Raw genomic sequence first — 17,107 nt, 5'->3', positions numbered from 1 at the left:
TTTTCCCTGTTGCGATCGTCCAATCCAAGTTGCATTTTGTCTTGGACGCGCGCCTCCCTCTCTCTCTCTCTCTCATTATATCTTTTTATTCCCTTGTTTTTTTTTAAAAAAAATACAAGCATATTCAAATAATTAAATCAAGTGCGTATTCGAGCATCTCTTATTTTCGGATCGAAGTGAGAAAATTTCAACTCTCTTCAAACGAGATGGACCCCGTCTACTTAAAAGAGCTATTATCTTTTGAGATTGCTCATGCTTATATATTGACTTACGCGATAGGCTCTCAGAAGCTTTATTAGTGGGAATTGTTTTATAAAGAGCAGGGTTAGTTTATTTAATCATATACACTCATGTTTGTTTTCTTTCTTTGCCATTTGAAGTATTGACAGACTCAAAATGGATCTAGGAAAAACTCGAGCTTCCTTCGAATTGAGAAAAAAAGATCTTGCCAAACGACCTTTACTTTCTCTAACGACAAAAGAAAAACGTAAAACGACACGACGAACTCGAAACAAAGAAAAAAAAACTACCAGCGTACTAAACATATCCCTTCAACAAACTACAGCTACGCGCAACACGCACAACACTCGCTCTTATACATATCACACATAACGCATATATACATACACATCCACAGCAACAATATCAAAAATACGAACAATGTTTTTTCTGGTAAAGATGGGAAGGAGGCATGATGTATCAGCAATGTACATATACGCGTTACTGTGTACTAGCGGATATCAGTATCTAAACCAACAAAATATATAATAATAACCTTTATTGTGGGGATTACGAATTATATGTATTTTGTAGAAAGAGTTATCACATACAATCACTCTGCATCCATCATATTTTGGGCCGAATATGCACGCACAACTTAAAGACAAGCTTTACGCGGATGTCGAGGGTACCTGTTCTGGACGGTTCGGATACATCATCACTGTGGTATCGCTGTTGAATATAAGCAAAGGAAAGATCTTACCAGGCTCAGGCTTAGCAGAGTTCAAGGTCAAGTATCAAGCAATCGTATTCAAACCATACAAGGGAGAGGTCCTCGATGCCGTAGTAACTACGGTCAATAAGGTAACGTGTACCTCCTCTTATTCTATGGATGCATATAGTTTCCGTACATGTGTGTATGCTTTCTAGGGACAAGTAATAGAGAGGAAACAATTTGTGGATTAATGTGTGTATGTGGACTCTGTGTAGATGGGCTTCTTTGCTGATGTGGGGCCACTACAAGTATTTGTTTCCAACCATGTAAGTATCTTTATTTTTGTCTCGCACGCGGATAGTTTGTCCATTAACTTCAACTGAACGATACACTATTACAGCTTATTCCTAATGACATGCAATACGACCCGAACGGCAATCCACCATGCTACTCTTCAGAAGATCAGGTAAGCCAACTGTTAGCGATCGACGATCGTTATTGAACCAGCACAAAGGGTAATAACAGTTTGTGTGTGTGTGCGCTTGATTTGTGGAATGGATAGGTGATACAAAAGGACGTTCAAGTGCGGATAAAACTAGTTGGCACGCGTATCGATGCTACAGAGATTGTAAGTGATTGGTAATACCCAAGTGGAAGGGGAATGGTGTTTTACTAGAGGAAAAGTGGATACGTTTATTGATTTTTCTTTTGGTGGGAAATCTACCACTAGTTTGCGATTGGAACGATCAAAGAAGATTATTTAGGTGTCATATCACCATAGCTTAATCTTTTTAATGGGAAGTGTAAAAAAAACCGAGACGGAAATAAAAGAGTCATGGGAAGCAGTAAGAAAGAGATGCATTACCCTTAAAAACAACAATTTTTTGGCTGATATACTGTATTTCATGCCCTGGTATCATTTGCGGCAAAGTATATAGTAATGGGTTTCAAATCAACGGGATGGTCGTAATAGGCTCATACTACCAGTAACTAGATGGTTGGCTGGCAGCTAAATGAAACTTCTTCAGGTCCATTACCACCAGCTAATGTACATTTGTAGTACACATCACGTGATATGACATTCCTATTCAAAAATCCTCGGTAACTTCATAAATCAGTTATACACACCTGCGGTTATTGTGTGAAAATAGCGAGGGCTAGTTGAAAAAGAAAATAAGTTGGACACAATATAATGTTATGGTGATACGTAATTACAGGTCTTCTTGCCCTCCCGTTATTGATTTATACACGCATATATTACTTCCTTCATTCCTCGCCCTAGAACCATCTAGACTATCCTTTTGCAACATGCACGAATGTCTTTTGCCCCATACAGTGACGCTTTTTGTACAAGAGCATACACACATCGTATACATATATATTCAAGGAAATAATAAAGGTTTCGAAATGGTCGTTCAATTTTCTTTTTCAGAAGTATTGACGAGCTACATTCAACATTATAATAATACAAATATACAAAATACAATAATGATGATAATAAATAATGATAGTACCAATGGGACATAGAGGGAATTGATAAGTAAGTGGAAACATGAGATACATGCTTTCCGATGGCTAAACATTATGCCTATGCATTGTAAGCAGCAATGAGTTTCACAACCGAGTCCCAAGTGCCGAAAATGAGACCAACGATGCCCATGAGCAAGATAAGGCAACCCCATGCGATTTCATAGATCGGCTTATTGCGGAAGCCGGTAAGCTTCCAGTAGCACAACACAGGGATGATGAAAATGGTGGTACTGTAACCAAAGGCTCCAAACAAATGCATGAGTGGCGAAAAGTGAGGAACAGTACATGCGATGACGGCGCAAAAGACCATGACTAGAAAAAAATAATAATCAATGAGTATATGGCACATTTAAAACAAAAGGAAAAAAAAAAACTTACTAGCAGTACGCCAAAGGGCACGGTACATAAATTCTTTCTTTTTACCCATCTTCTCGACTGTAATGCCCATGATATTTTCACAGTCCAAAGCAAAGGAACCAGCGTAGATAGGAACAGAGACTGTGACATTGATTGTGACCATCACAATTGCCATGATACGACCAACACCAGGCGGAATGCTGTTGTAAATCGGGTTCTGAGCGGTTTCACCATAGATGAAATAACCGGGAATTGCAATCATAAAGTACAAGAGAGCGCAGGTTGACAAACCACTGATGCAGACTATGGGCCATCTCTGAGGTCGCTTCATGGCAGCTTCACAGTTGGGATAAACGACGTTACCACCCAGACTGAAGGAAATGACGGCGATGGCGCCGGGCCAGCCTTCCCAGACGACATTTTCCCTGACGACATCCACCTGATTCGGGCGATCGAGGCCAGCTTCGATGACACAGATAAAAGTTGTTACCAAGGTCACAGCTACACCAAGTAACGAGGTCCAGCTCAAGTTATCCATGGTTTTCATAAAGACAAAGGGAATTCCAACAATTACGACAAAGATGATAGACCAGGCAACATGGCCAATTTCGCCGGCAGTTCCGGCGCACAAATCGTTCAGGTTTGAACCACACAAGACAAAGTAGAGGATTGCTGTTCCGAGCAAGATCCAAGCGTTGAAGAAGAAACTCGTGTAGCCGCCCCATTTGCCGAACGCAGTAGTTGCAACCTGGTTAACCGACAACATACGCTTCTCACCACCGTAGTAAAGCGTTTGAATGAGAATAACAGAGCAGTACTAACAAAAATCCAAAGAGAGTTAGAATATTTCGCATTGGACATTTTTCAATATCTCTTGCTTTACCATGGTCATCCACCAGCAGATAATCAATAGAGCCAAAGCGCCCCAACCTCCTCCTGCTAAGACAGAAGAAAGTGATAACATGCCAGTGCCACATACACAGCAGACAATGTTATAATATGCTGTGTACGATCGACCACCATTGGATCGGTCAACATCGAAATTGGGATCAAGAAGCTTGTCTCTCCAATCATAAGCTATATTAATAAGATTGCATAAAAATGTTGTTTAATAAAAACGAGTGGGCATCTAATAATATGATAAGAAAGAGCAATAGATAGTAGGATGTAAAATGAAAGAGGATTTGCTTACCGAAACGCTTGGTAGGTCGTGGTGCTGGTGGAACAAAAGAGCCGCCACTTGATTTAGTGTCAACGAATGAAGCCGCCTTTTCGCTCATGGTTATATAAACGATGAAATAAAGTGTAGTGGCAGCTAGTGGAAAAGGGAGTGTTGTTGTTGGATCGAAGAAAAGAAAATGCCTTTTGCGAAGACTGGTGTATATATACGTGTTTGATGGGGGTGGGTAAACGTATATCGAGGCTCAATTCTTCTTCGTTTTCTATTTTTGATCACCTTGTTGTCAACAGTCTGATTAGGTTTATTGCTTCAATGACGGAGTGGTGAGGTGGGTTGATTTATGGGTATTATCGGCAGTAATATTGTAAATGACCGCATCATCCAATAAGCTTGTAAGGGAGAACAGATGCCATATTTCGATGATTTTGCCAGTCGGGAAACCGGGGTTTAATCGCTAATATTCCATGAGGCATGATAGCAAAAGCAAAATCCCAGGCCTGTAGCGAAGGGAGAAACACATACACCCACACACAGAGAGAAATTGAAAGAGAGGAAGCTATCATCCCAAAAGACCAAGGTCGTACCAACTACGATATCGTTCACTCTAAAAGCTAGATCGTATCGCGCAATACACATGGGTAGTTCCGGCAAACTGTTGTTACTCAAATCCTAGATACCATCGTACCAAGTACAGATTAAGTTTTTGGGATCATGTCCACATGATCCAGTTACAAGTACCCGATTTCCATATACGTGAAAAATCAAAAGTTCAAACGTGTCTAATGATACAGAGTGCTCGATTGTCGGCGGGGCTTGTAGTGATGTAATGTTGCCCTACTTCTTGCTCTTTTTTCTTCTTTGTGCAATAGTGACGGTTGATTTAATGAAATACGATGATTGCTCTTTGTTCCATTCTAATGCACGCATCACCCAACCTTTTTAAGTGATACCTAACTATCAGCAATAAAATCAAGTTTAACAGAGTACGATATACCAGTCTCCTCATAAAAAACGAATGACAAAATTTGTAGGATAGATCATGAAATACTAGCAAATATGTATAGGTGAGAAAGTAGATGATATTGGAGCGTGATTGATAACAGCTTTTCTGTTTTAGAAGTTGATCAGAAGAGTATCTTTGCTATTAGAGTTCAAGATCAAAGAAAAACCCGCGGCATGTTGTGAATTTGCTTTTGGTTCCCTCTCCCTCGTTCCTTCTTCCAAGTCTAGATGCGCTCCAATATGACGTGAGATAGCGCTACGTTTATCTTTCGACGATAAGCCTAGCTGTTGTGTGATGTTGTTTATATGTGCGCCAGGATAACAATGCATTGCCGTAATCACAGAAACAGCATTTACGTTATATGAACGAGAGCTGCTGGACTATATTTTTTAGATGTATCTGAATTATAATTGCTGAGAGATATTTTCTCTTTATAACGTTGTTTAGACACTTTTGTTGTGTGTGTGTGTGTGTGTGTGTGTGAAATTGAAGGTGTATAAGGGATTATAATCCCAGATGCTGTTGTTACCCACAGCATCTTAGTCATGTAAGACCATTAATAGCGGCTCTTCTGCTACTGGCTAAAGACGTCTTGTAATTGTGCGAATGTGATACAGAGCCAGATAATTGTGAATAAAACACATACAGTACTAGTATTAGAACGTTTTACAAAAAATGAAAATAAAAGGTAATATTTCTCACATGCGCGTTCCATCCCATATTTTGATAGTCTTCTTCATAGAATAGCAATACATTCGTTTTATCATTGTAGCAAGAAAAACATACCTTCATCATTTCATCGAAAATTATTTAACTACAAGTTGGGTATGTCCAGGAAAGATTGATTTACTTCTAGACCCGCTAAATCCGAGTAAAGGGTAACGAAGAGCAAACTTTATTGACATAAAAGGAATATTGCGATTATGAAAGTTGTGTAAGGGTTCCTTTGATAAGCAGCCTGCAACAAAGTTCAACCACAGCGGCTAATAGCAAAGCAGGAAAAGAGGTAGTGCGACGAAATCCAGAATGATAACGCTTCAAAAGCTTATTCGCTATGGTGTGCGCTAACTACGTAGAATACAATCGGCACTGCTGTTAAAGAAATTCAAACACATCTTGTTACCAAGTCATGGCTCTAACCTTGCTGATGATGATTGAAACCAAAAGAGAACGGCTTATATTTCCGGTGTGGGGTATCACAGTTGAGGAACATAACGCAGATTAACGAACCGTTGGTGTTGTCACCAACTATTCCACTACTATATCTGATTTTTTCCCGAAGGCTTGTGTGAGAGAAAAAAGCCAACCGTAAAAAAGGAAAAGGTGACAGTCTTCTATTTTATTCAATTTAGGTAATATGCTGTGTCATCTTCACACTGTGCAGACCACTAAAAAAGTCCAAGAACATGACAGAGCAGAGATAGAGAAATTACAATGTACACGCCCGAATCGTATAAACAAGAAAAAGAGAGTTCATCAAATCCAGATCCAAACGAAGCTTATCTTGTATACAAAGGTGATACATGATGCTGTTTGATATAGAACAAGTAGCCCCAACAAAACATATAAGCTCTTGTCTTCTGTTTTCGAGAAAAATTACAAAAAACAGCTCCAGATATTTACAAGTATATCTTTCGTTGTTCGCTTTTTTTATTTCCCGCTTCGTGGCGACGATGTTACCTATTACCCAGTCTAAGCCCAGCTTGATAAAGTTCAGCCACTGGGGGTTTTTCCCCTGTTCATGTAGTCTTATTTTCAAGCACAAAGCTTCCTTTCATCTTCCTCATTTTGATCTACTGACTGCTTGGTTCTGTTGGATAATCATCATACATGATGTTGCGGTAGCACGCTAGTACTAATGGTGGTCTGATGATGTAAATAACATTTGATCTCTTTGATTTCAATTCCTCACGAAAATGTACGTGCCTCCGCTGATACAATTCTGTGGGATGATGGTGGATGGATATATCAAACGTAACACACCGGACAGTAAAGTGAGGAAGTTTCCTACAATTCTAGCCGACCAATATACCCCTCATCATCATCTTATTGTTTTCTTACACAAAGGTGATAAGGAGACGGGGGACTGGTAACTTGACGGTGCCTTTAGTTAACCGTCGCACTAATTATAGAAGGACATGTGAGAAGTTGGTTCCTCGCCGGATAATTTAGTCTTTTATATCTTCATGTATACTTGAAAGTATGTACATGATCTGTACTTTAGCGAAACGCAGCAACAGTAGAATGCTATTGTCATAGAACGCCTCTCTTCTCCAAGTGTATATTAACAGTTACAGTGACTGTAACCATATGTATCATCTTGCACAATCTGGTCCTAACAGTCTAACCGTTAGCGCAAAGATGAAGAAGCCGTTCAACACCAAGGGCGACGCAACTAAGACTGTCACCGTCGCTATATACATACACCACTACTGCATGGGTCTCAGTAGCCTACTACTAGTTTGGTTCACGTACGATATTTGAAACGAGTTATTGTGCCCTCTAATCTTACAGAGATTTCCTAAGGACCATTTTGTTTTGTAGTTGAGTAGTCTTTAAAATGTTAGGCGACACGGATCACTCGTGTTGGCGATTAGGAGGATAGGGATGCAGATTTATTATTAGCCTTATCACTAAAAACCAACATCATTGAAAAAGCGAGCGTTATTATTCTCCCGAGAACCGTATGTTTATCGTTGATGCTGAGGTAATACTGCCAAGTCCAATATGAAAGCAAGCAAGTCAAGCTATCAAATGCTCTTTTCAAAATTTTTACATTTTACAGTGAACCCTCGCCTTTTAAAACAGTGACAGTTCCAAAATTTGGTGTAGAATTCAGGGACTTGCAAAGAACGGGAGTTAGTAGCTACCTTCCAAACAAAGATAAGAATAGTTAATATTTACAGGTCTCTTTGCATGCATAACTGTCATCATGACGATTGTGACTATGACAAAGTAGTGAAATAAAGATGTATAGTTATACTCAACCTAGCTGGAACGTGTCTATATGTATAAGCAGCTCACTAACTTTGATTGTGACGTTCTTCTGTGTTCTTAAAATCCTTTGAACCACTTTTTTTTATTCTATGGGAAATTAATCTCTCAGAATGCTCACAGCCGAGCATGAAGATCGCATCTGGAAGGAATAGATTTGTACTAGTGGTGCCAAATCACTGAAGGAGAAAGTATCTGCGCTAAGAGTACCATCATCACAGTTCCACTTTTCCTCGTCTTTTGCACAAGAAACGTATCGACCCATACTCAGTTATTGAACCGTCACCTTTTGCAGAGAAAATCTCAAAGCGGCGTGGACAAGGAAAAATACTCTGTAAGTTAGATTCGATTCATTGTTACATATAAAACTATCATCGTCATAAATATCAGTAATGTACTAAATTGCATACTGATATTATTTGTATAGGATATTGAGGAAGCGATCTACCTTTGGATGCTAGCACCATACCTTTCTTGGCTTTAACCATTTCTTTGATAAGATGCCACAAGCGCCAAGGCATATGTTTGTTGCACATTACGGGAACATTTAATCACTGAAAAAGATGAAACCGTACAAAGCAAATGTTGTTTCTTATGGTTTTTTTGACATTAGCGTACAGTAGAGATTGCGTTGCCGGGAGTTGCAAAACCGGGGCTCACTGTATTCCAGCTTATAATTAGCTATAGAAGTAAATCCTTGTATGTAAAACATCAGTGCATTCTACATCCCTCAAACTCTTTTTCACATAGGTTATACATCGTCTTCCTTGTTTCGTCTTCTTTGTTGCCATATACTGTACATTAACTGTCAGCATCGCTTGTATGTAGCATTCAAAATCTCAGATCACCGTTAAACCCTTTTAAGGTATTACGTACTGAGTCTTGGAAGGTCGTTTTAGGTGTCCCAAAGGCAATTTGTATCTTTTCGGGTTTACGATCTTTTCGGCTCTTTTTAAATTGATACCAGCATCCAAAATATGCTCTCCCCTTTGTCATCTTAATCGGCATAAAACTGTGTAACAGGGCGTTAAACAATGCTAGTAGCACCTTCTTTTTGAAGGAGCGTTGGCAGAGATGGTTCAATCTCTGAATATACGACGGAGCATTTATTTATACGATGCTTAATGACCAAGTAGTTAATAAAATAAGCCTGCTGCGTCAATCATCAGGTTTAATGCACGAGCTTATCTAGTTACAACCGACCGCATAATGTGATTACAGAATTCTGAGTCAAATATATACAGTACCCGCTCGTTAAACCGATCACCTTTAAACCGATATTTCGTTAAACCGATCACTTCCCCAAAATACCAGCTCGGTAAGCAGTAAAATATCGGACGTTCGCTAAACCGATCACCGATCACTTGTCCCACGATTGATCGGTTATTTTTGGTTAAGTTACTAAGCTTAATAGCTTGATTGGCGAAATTGGTGATATGAGATTGCATCAATTTCAAAGACCTGATTCTTCTCTTCACAGATGTTCAGAGTCTCAATGGCTCAACAGTAATAGGAAGCTCGTCTACCAATTGCTGGTATTTTCGTTTCATCTACGCTATCGCCTATTTGATGTCTTCTTATCCTTCTTCTTCTTCTTCCCCCTCAACAACTCGCATCCCAACCTGAAATGTATATAAACATTACATGTAATAGTGTAACATCATAAGATGATCCTTCCAGCGAGTTCTATATCTCACATGGCGGACCCTCAATCTTTAAAGTTAAACCGATCACTTTCTCGAAAAACAGAGGTGATCGGTTTAACGAGCGGGTACTGTACCCTTTCTTTTCCCGTCCTTGCGTCTTGGAAAATGACTAGAGCTCACATGCGAACTTTTAAAATTAATACTTTCCGTGGATCCTGGTACAATACATGTACCATATCTTCCGCTGTGTTGTGATTTGTGTCATGATAATGATTACAAAGAAAAAAAAATCATGTAATATAGTAAACAATGAAGAGTTGGTATCAATGTTTCAGTTTCGCTCATAAACAGTGCACAGTAGTACTATATACTGTAGTTATGCGATGATCTAATTTACTGCTATCTCTTATCGTCATCTTCGCCACAAAATGATTTCAGTCAACAAAACTGACAAAAGGATTGCCATCAATTGCTAAGCAATCGATCACTACCACTTCACTAATTGGTTGATACTGTGTAATATATCGTTAAATGCTGTCATAGATTAACACTTTACGTGCTTTGGTTGATACTGTATGATATAGTCAGTCAATACTCAGATATCAGTCAAGTGGTTGATTATAAAGTTGGTTCGTATTGACTTTCTTTACTGTTCAGTCAAAGCTTCATTAGCCAAGCCATGCGATTTACCATTGTCATTTGTGATGAGAGTAACTAGGATTCTGTTACCTGGCAGCCGAGTACAAACCAATTTTGTAACGTGACAGAGGCACCAAAGTGCAACAAACCGAGTAACCAAGGCAACCAAGAAACAAAGAAAAGTAACTAACTAGTCGTGTTTCGCGGGGATAATATAAAATGTATTGTATATGTATGAGAGACAGAGAGGGGAAGCTGTCAAACGCTGAACCAACTCGGGCAAGGTGGCACACCAATCTATTTGGTCGAAAATTAAAAAAAAAGTAAACCAAAATCCAAGCAAATTAACTCCGAGAATTATTCAAGTGGCTCAAGTTCCTTGAAAAGCAACACTTTTTTTTTGACATTGTACTGCAGTCACCATGCGTCCTCTCACAAACGAAGAAACAACTACGCTTTTCGAGAAATTAGCAAAATAGTAAGCGATCTCAAACGTTTTTAAAGTGAATGAGAAATATGTAAGTCTAACAGCTTGTCACTTATGTAGCATCGGATCGAACATTAAGCACTTGATTGATCGGCCGGATGAAACTTACTGCTTCCGTTTGCACAAAGATCGAGTATACTACCTCAGGTACTCTATAAAAGAAGAGTAGAACAAATAAAAGTACAACACATGACAACATATACTCAACAAGAATCTATATATAGTGAGAGCATGGTACGCATAGCAACTTCTGTTGGTCGAGATCAGTTGGGATCTGCTGGTGTCTGCTTCGGCAAGTTCACCAAAACCGGAAAGTTTACGCTCCATGTCACCGCTTTGGATCACTTGGCACAATATGCAAAGGTAAACCGCTATATATTGAAATCACATAGAAGCGGAAAACGGCTGATACATTCATATCGTATTAGCACAAGATCTGGATCAAGCCAAATGGTGAAATGACATATCTCTATGGCAATAATGTTGTCAAGGCACATTTGGGTCGCATTACGGATGATACACCTGAACACACTGGTGTTGTTGTTTATTCCATGACAGACATGCCTTTGGTAAGTTTGTTTTTGCAAGGATAGGAAGGGGGAGCAATTATGCATATAGCGGAGGATGGGTAAACTGACAAGAGTTCAATTAGGGTTTCGGTGTCACTGCTCGATCAACAGCAGATATGAAGAAGCTTCAGCCAACGGATATCATTGTGTTCCATCAGGCAGATGTTGGAGAATACCTTCGCTCTGAAGATACTTTATTATAATTAATGTTTTCCCTTAAAGCTTTTATCATTGTAATATACTATATACATTCTTTTGCTTTCTTTTTTCATTTACAATATCACCAAAACGCATTACACAGAAAAAAAGTCTTGTTTTTTTATGAACAATTTCTATCTCGATCAACAATATCTCCATCATGCATCAATATGGGTGTTGGGTTGCCATTGGAATCGAATTGGGTTGCTACTGTCAAACCTTGTAAAACTGTTTCTGCTGCAGGATTGAATAGAAGCGAGTCAAGTCGCACATCACATATTCTTGCCAAGGCCAACGGCATATGAGATTCCATGAAATGCGAAATGACATCGGCTGTATATTTTTTGTTACTGCTTGTAGCCAACATTGCTATACTGGATTGAGGATCCAATGCGCCTGCTGCACCGACCAGTGCCCGCACATGATCAGGTGAACATCCAGCCTTGATACTCTTGCATTGAACGATGATGCTCGGTGCAATATCTATCCCAAAAGGTTGCTGTTGTTTATAAAGTGACAAGTCGCGTAATGGCCACGTGCCTCGTAAATCCACGCCACCGTCGCTTTTTCCACCTACGCGTCGTAGTCGCATCCCGAGTTCTTGCTCAAAGACTTGATGCGTTTGCCATTCGAAAAGCGTTCCTCGATAGACAGTGGACGACGAATCAGAGGGTGGATGTTGTAGAAACGATTTGAGATCGTGGATCAAGGTTGATTTGGCACGATTGAGAGGGTTACGCATTGAAAGAAGGAGAGACAGATTTCTATATCCTTATTTAAATGAGCCAATCTCTTTTCTGAATCGTAGTTACAACAAGATGAGCTTCGTTTCGATGAAGTACAGTATTTCCAATATGTGATGTCGCAGCCAATGAAAATCAATGTCGGGCCCGATGGAAACCAATGTCGTCCAATGGAAATCAATGTCGCTAGCCAATGAAAATTAAATTTCGCATAGTTCAGCCATAGATCGTTCGCCAGTGCTGCAAGATACAGTAGTTTGCGTTTAATAATGTAGACGTTGATATAGCGATATGTCGACGATGAAAAGATCCAAAAGCAGCTCGAAGAAGTCAAGGCCAAAATAGCCGAGTTTCCACCTGAATGCATCTATAACATTGATGAAACGGGACTTTTTTACAAGCAAGTGCCACGTCGAACGATTTCGAACAAACCTATTGCCGGACGAAAAGTCGATAAAAGTCGTGTAACTGTTGTCCTTGTCACCAATGCAACTGGCTCGCATAAACTTGGCCCCTACTTCATTAAACGCTTTGCTGGAGGAAAAGATTTTGGATCAAAGCTGAGTAAGTTAATGTTAGTAAAACATGAAAAAGAACGACAGCTGATTCAATACACCACAACAATACGAAAGCGTGGATGACAAAGTCGATTTTAAGAGAGATCTTGCGCAAGCTGGATTCGGCAGTGTTTCATGCACATAAAGGCAAAAAAGCTCTCTTATTGATGGATAATGCACCTTCGCATAAAAACTTGGATATTCAGTTAAAAAAATATCGAGTTGTGCATGCTTCCTCTAAAAACCACATCCCACTACCAACCGCTTGATGCAGGAATCATTGCTTCGTTCAAAAAAAAGTATAGGTACATTGTAAACAACAGGAGATTTAAGCAGACAAAGTGATTTATTTGGATGTTAAGAAAGCAGAACTTGTTGGGCCAAATCTATTTTAGGAGCATCTTATTTCGCAGAGCAACAATTCGCTACAACAACAACGAGCTTCACGATCTTTACAACATTAAGTTCAAACAAGCCTTGGACTGGTCTATTATGGCCTGGGACCGTGTCTCGTCCGAAACAATTTCAAATTGTTTTCGACATACTGGCCTTATGTCAGTGGAAACCCTTACAGAAGTAATTGAATCCGAAGAAGCTGTTGTTTTGCAGGAGGAGGAGGAACTGACTGTCGAACTTGACTCGTACCTAAGATCTGTCAGCAATGATCAAGATGATACGAACACAGTTTTCGTGATTCCAGATGACGAAGACGACGGGACATGAGATGTTGACGCTGGAAGAACGAATGGATCGTTTGGTGAATCAAAACGTTGAAGATGAAGGTACAGTACTACTTATCAATCTTCTAGTAGGGACATCATACAAAGTAAGTGCATTGATGGATAAAATCCCCTCGTCTTTATAATAGGCGAGGATGGAGCGACCGAAGAACAAAATGAAGAAGAAGATGATGCCGATGCGAATATTAGGGCAATTAAAGGAAAAAAGCGCCTCTACCATAGTTTTATAGATAAACTTGACATCACACACAAATTGGATATGGACATCTTGTATCTGGTAAAAAAAAGAGTTAGACTTTTGGAGTCAGAGGAGCGGCAATCAGTGAAGCTGACGCAATCCCACCTCATGGACTTTCTAAATTAAGTGAATAAATATATACTACGAATTTTTATTGGGAATACATGTTAACTCTGGACTCTGATGTATGATCCGACACTGATCGCTGGTTCGATTCCGCGTCACTAAGTAATTCTATTGGTTTATACTTGTCGATATGTCACAGCCAAGTGATCGATGATCGAATTATCGATTTGTCGATATTTTACTGCTTACCAGCCTGGTCATTTGAGAAAGTGATCGAATTATCGAAAATATCGAGTTATCGGGTATCGAATTATCGAGCGGGCACCGTACTGATGGGAGCAAACCATATAGCAAAATTTGCCCTTTCTGTCTCAGCAAATGCTGTTGCAGGAAACACTTTTAACACTTATTACACTTTAAATCTTTTTACATAGTCGTCACTTTTTATTAGAAAAGATACTTGAAAAACAAGAGGGGCTATACAAACATTGTTATGGAGCCATATATGTAAATGCTATTATGATATTATAAATATATATAGAGAACAATCGTAAAAACATAAGAAGTTAAACATTATGAAAAAGAGAAGGATGATTATGAAGGGCAATATTGAACTGAGGTATTGGGGGGAGAATTCTTCTTCTTCTTCGATGAACATGGAAAGGAAAACTGACGCTTAAGCGAATCCTTTTTGATCTTTTCGTCATGCGATGACTTGCGCACTCGAGTAGTGGATGGCGTTGGTAACGGCTTTTGACGAAACACAAAAATGCATGGGGACCCCGAATTGCTGGGCTGCAGTGACGTTGTAGCTGGTAAAGAGAGTGACCGCCTGTTGGATGGCCTACCTGCCGAAGACGACGACGAAGCTTGAGAAGAAGGTGATGATAATAACGATCCATTGTTATTAAACACTATGCCACTACAGGTACTCGTGCTGCCTTCAATCGAAATCTGGAGGTCACGGAATTGTTGTTCGATTTTTTCGGCATAAAGTCGCACCTTGAATACGTCGTTGATATAAGCCTGAGTACCGCGCAACAGCATCAAGTTGATCCGCAGCTGTTCTTCGGCAAAATGCTTTAGTGCATGTGAGTTGTATGTATAGATGCGTTTGGCTGTGTTGTGGATGGCGAAAAACATGTGGTGATAGGTACTCTGGTCGCAGCCAATTTCTTTGAGATACTGCAATGCTTGCAACAAGGCCAGGTTGGTTTCCAAACAGTCGATCAAAATGTCTTGTGGCGGAGAAGACGCTGGATTTAAGAACTGGAAGAGAATGACGAGCCGCATGGCGTGATAGCACAAGTGAAAATGGTTTTCGGTATGCTGCTGCTGGGCGTACCACTGCTTTAACTGTACGGTTATCTCTTGATAGAGTAACGAAGGGTAAGTTGTGCCTTCTTGAAAAATGGTGCCGGATCGGATCGCTCGAATGTACATACGCATGTACTGCGTCAAAGCAGCAAATTGAAAGAGACCATGGAAATTTTCTGGCCGAAGCGATAATGATGCGTCGTCGTCGTCGTTGGTATTGTTGCTGAGTGCTGCCAGTTGTAGCGGTGTATCGTCTGCCAGCAGGCATTCTCGATTCAGGGTAAGGCACATCCATGCGTCAACATAGTACCAGCGAAGCCAGCACATCATGGTCATGCGATCGACAGGCCGGCCAGCGGCAATGTCTTTGGTATGCTGTTGCAAAGCAATGGACGCCAGTCCTCCCCATGTTCGTTGCTGCTCATACAACCGTAGCAGATTGGATGTGTAGCTCAAGCAGAAATAGGCTTGAATTATCATGGGCTGCATGTCTTCAACAAACACGTCGTCCATCTTGTGTCGCGCTTGCTCGTAAAATACCATGGCCGCTTGCTTGATGAAAGATTGACTCGCATTATGATCTATAAATGTGACTAAGCTGATTGATGCTACGCAGTACACAATCGCCGGAGGTGCACTGTGCCAGTCGCGGATCAAATCGAGGCTGATCGGTGCTACTTTGAATCCAATGCAGCACCAATGTGATACGGCCTGTTGCATCAAACTCTCGAGCATGTGGGAGCTTTCGACGTTAAGTCGGATGGAAGACGGTACAGTGAAGTCGGTGCTGTTCAAGTACACTAGGTCTTCTTCTGTTGAGTTGTTCGCTGCTGTATCTGTCGTAGTTGTTATATCGTCGTTTTTGTTGCCATTGTTGTAGATCTGATCGTCTGCTGCCAATAATGTTGATGAAGCAGCGTTATAACTGTTGTGGTGATAATAAGTGTTGTGATTGTGATGGTGATGACTGCTGTGCAGTAGCGGATCTTGCAAACCAGGGAAGCTGAGCATTGGTTGCTGCGGACTTCCAGCCGGTGAGCCATAGGCTTCATGACCAATGTCTTTAAGCGCTGTTTGGAGGTCGGAAAAGCTAGTTATTTGCAGCTGTATGTGATCATCGACTAGGTTTGCGGAAGTCATATTGATATCGGGATGAGGATAAGCTGTAACACAGGTCTGTGCTGGATAGTCATGGATGGTTTGTGGTGAAGATGAATGATGGCTGATAGGGGAAGACAAACCGATCATTTCCATCGTGTCAAACTCGTGGTCATCAAAGAGGCTCACAGGAGAAAATGATTGAGCAAAATGGGGCTCTAGGTATTGATAGAGCAAATCTTCAGTCGACGTCTCATCATCTTGAGCTGTTATTGTTGTTGTCGCCGTAGAAAGATGACTGTCATTCCTGTCGCTATCAATGAAGTTGTATGACATGGAAAATGGATTCGTACTCTTGTTGTACGTGAAGGGATTGTGGGGTAGTTGTAGTAGTAGCAGGATGCAAAAAGAAATTGAGAAAAGAAAAGGAAGGGAAGGGAAGGCAAGCGAAAGCGCTTTGGGTTTGTAGAATTGCAAGATGTAGGAGTGTGTGAGAATATGTGAATATGTATGCTTCTCGGAAAGGGAAGGAAAGGCAAGGCGGTGACGACGATGTAGCCCTTTTTCACTTACAAATAAAATGGAATGCATCTTCTTCTTCATCACCTTTTTTCTTCTTGATTCATACTCTAAAATTTAGCAGTTCGTTTCATTGCAGCTCTCTTTCTTTCATTTTCCTGTTCATATCTCCTTGATTACTACTTTCCCCTTTCGTTTGGAGTTTCTTCTTACAATCAATCATCTGTGCGGCACCTCTTTTTAATCTTGGCAGCACGAAAAGAGGCACCGAACGCCCAATAGTCATTACACC

General features: G+C 40.3%; 5 protein-coding genes across 5 annotated transcripts; 2 read left to right on the top strand and 3 right to left on the bottom strand.

Moving 5' to 3' along the window:
• Window positions 1-660: 660 nt before the first annotated feature.
• BDB00DRAFT_882120 (DNA-directed RNA polymerase II subunit) lies at window positions 661-1,715 on the top strand (the record flags this gene model as incomplete). The annotated part of the gene is made up of 6 exons (XM_053128126.1): window positions 661-672; window positions 814-1,083; window positions 1,210-1,260; window positions 1,335-1,400; window positions 1,497-1,562; window positions 1,665-1,715. 6 exons carry the CDS (start codon window positions 661-663, stop codon window positions 1,713-1,715), a joined length of 516 nt encoding a protein of 171 aa, XP_052982571.1.
• Window positions 1,716-2,522: 807 nt separating this feature from the next.
• Window positions 2,523-4,101, bottom strand: BDB00DRAFT_893682 (transmembrane amino acid transporter protein-domain-containing protein; the record flags this gene model as incomplete). The annotated part of the gene is made up of 4 exons (XM_053128497.1): window positions 2,523-2,776; window positions 2,843-3,638; window positions 3,705-3,898; window positions 4,014-4,101. 4 exons carry the CDS (start codon window positions 4,099-4,101, stop codon window positions 2,523-2,525), a joined length of 1,332 nt encoding a protein of 443 aa, XP_052982570.1.
• A 6,604-nt stretch (window positions 4,102-10,705) lies between these two features.
• Window positions 10,706-11,542, top strand: BDB00DRAFT_869602 (60S ribosome subunit biogenesis protein nip7; the record flags this gene model as incomplete). The annotated part of the gene is made up of 5 exons (XM_053126619.1): window positions 10,706-10,761; window positions 10,831-10,917; window positions 10,995-11,133; window positions 11,199-11,339; window positions 11,423-11,542. The coding sequence occupies 5 exons, from the start codon at window positions 10,706-10,708 to the stop codon at window positions 11,540-11,542; spliced, it is 543 nt and encodes a 180-aa protein (XP_052982569.1).
• Window positions 11,543-11,712: 170 nt separating this feature from the next.
• Window positions 11,713-11,910, bottom strand: BDB00DRAFT_744228 (uncharacterized protein; the record flags this gene model as incomplete). Its single annotated transcript, XM_053118509.1, has 1 exon — window positions 11,713-11,910. A coding segment is annotated over one exon (198 nt), but the record flags the coding sequence as incomplete, so codon positions are not given.
• Window positions 11,911-14,483: 2,573 nt separating this feature from the next.
• On the bottom strand, window positions 14,484-16,338 carry BDB00DRAFT_945169 (uncharacterized protein; the record flags this gene model as incomplete). Its single annotated transcript, XM_053129502.1, has 3 exons — window positions 14,484-14,961; window positions 15,039-16,025; window positions 16,194-16,338. 3 exons carry the CDS (start codon window positions 16,336-16,338, stop codon window positions 14,843-14,845), a joined length of 1,251 nt encoding a protein of 416 aa, XP_052982567.1. The 3' UTR covers window positions 14,484-14,842.
• Between the last annotated feature and the right edge of the window lie 769 nt (window positions 16,339-17,107).

The sequence above is a fragment of the Zychaea mexicana genome (genome assembly GCF_025766255.1).
Source record: "Zychaea mexicana strain RSA 1403 chromosome Unknown BDB00scaffold_15, whole genome shotgun sequence".
Classification (NCBI taxonomy): Eukaryota; Fungi; Mucoromycota; class Mucoromycetes; order Mucorales; family Lichtheimiaceae; genus Zychaea; species Zychaea mexicana.
Note: the sequence above shows the minus strand (reverse complement) of the source record. Positions and strands in the feature narration are given on the sequence as shown.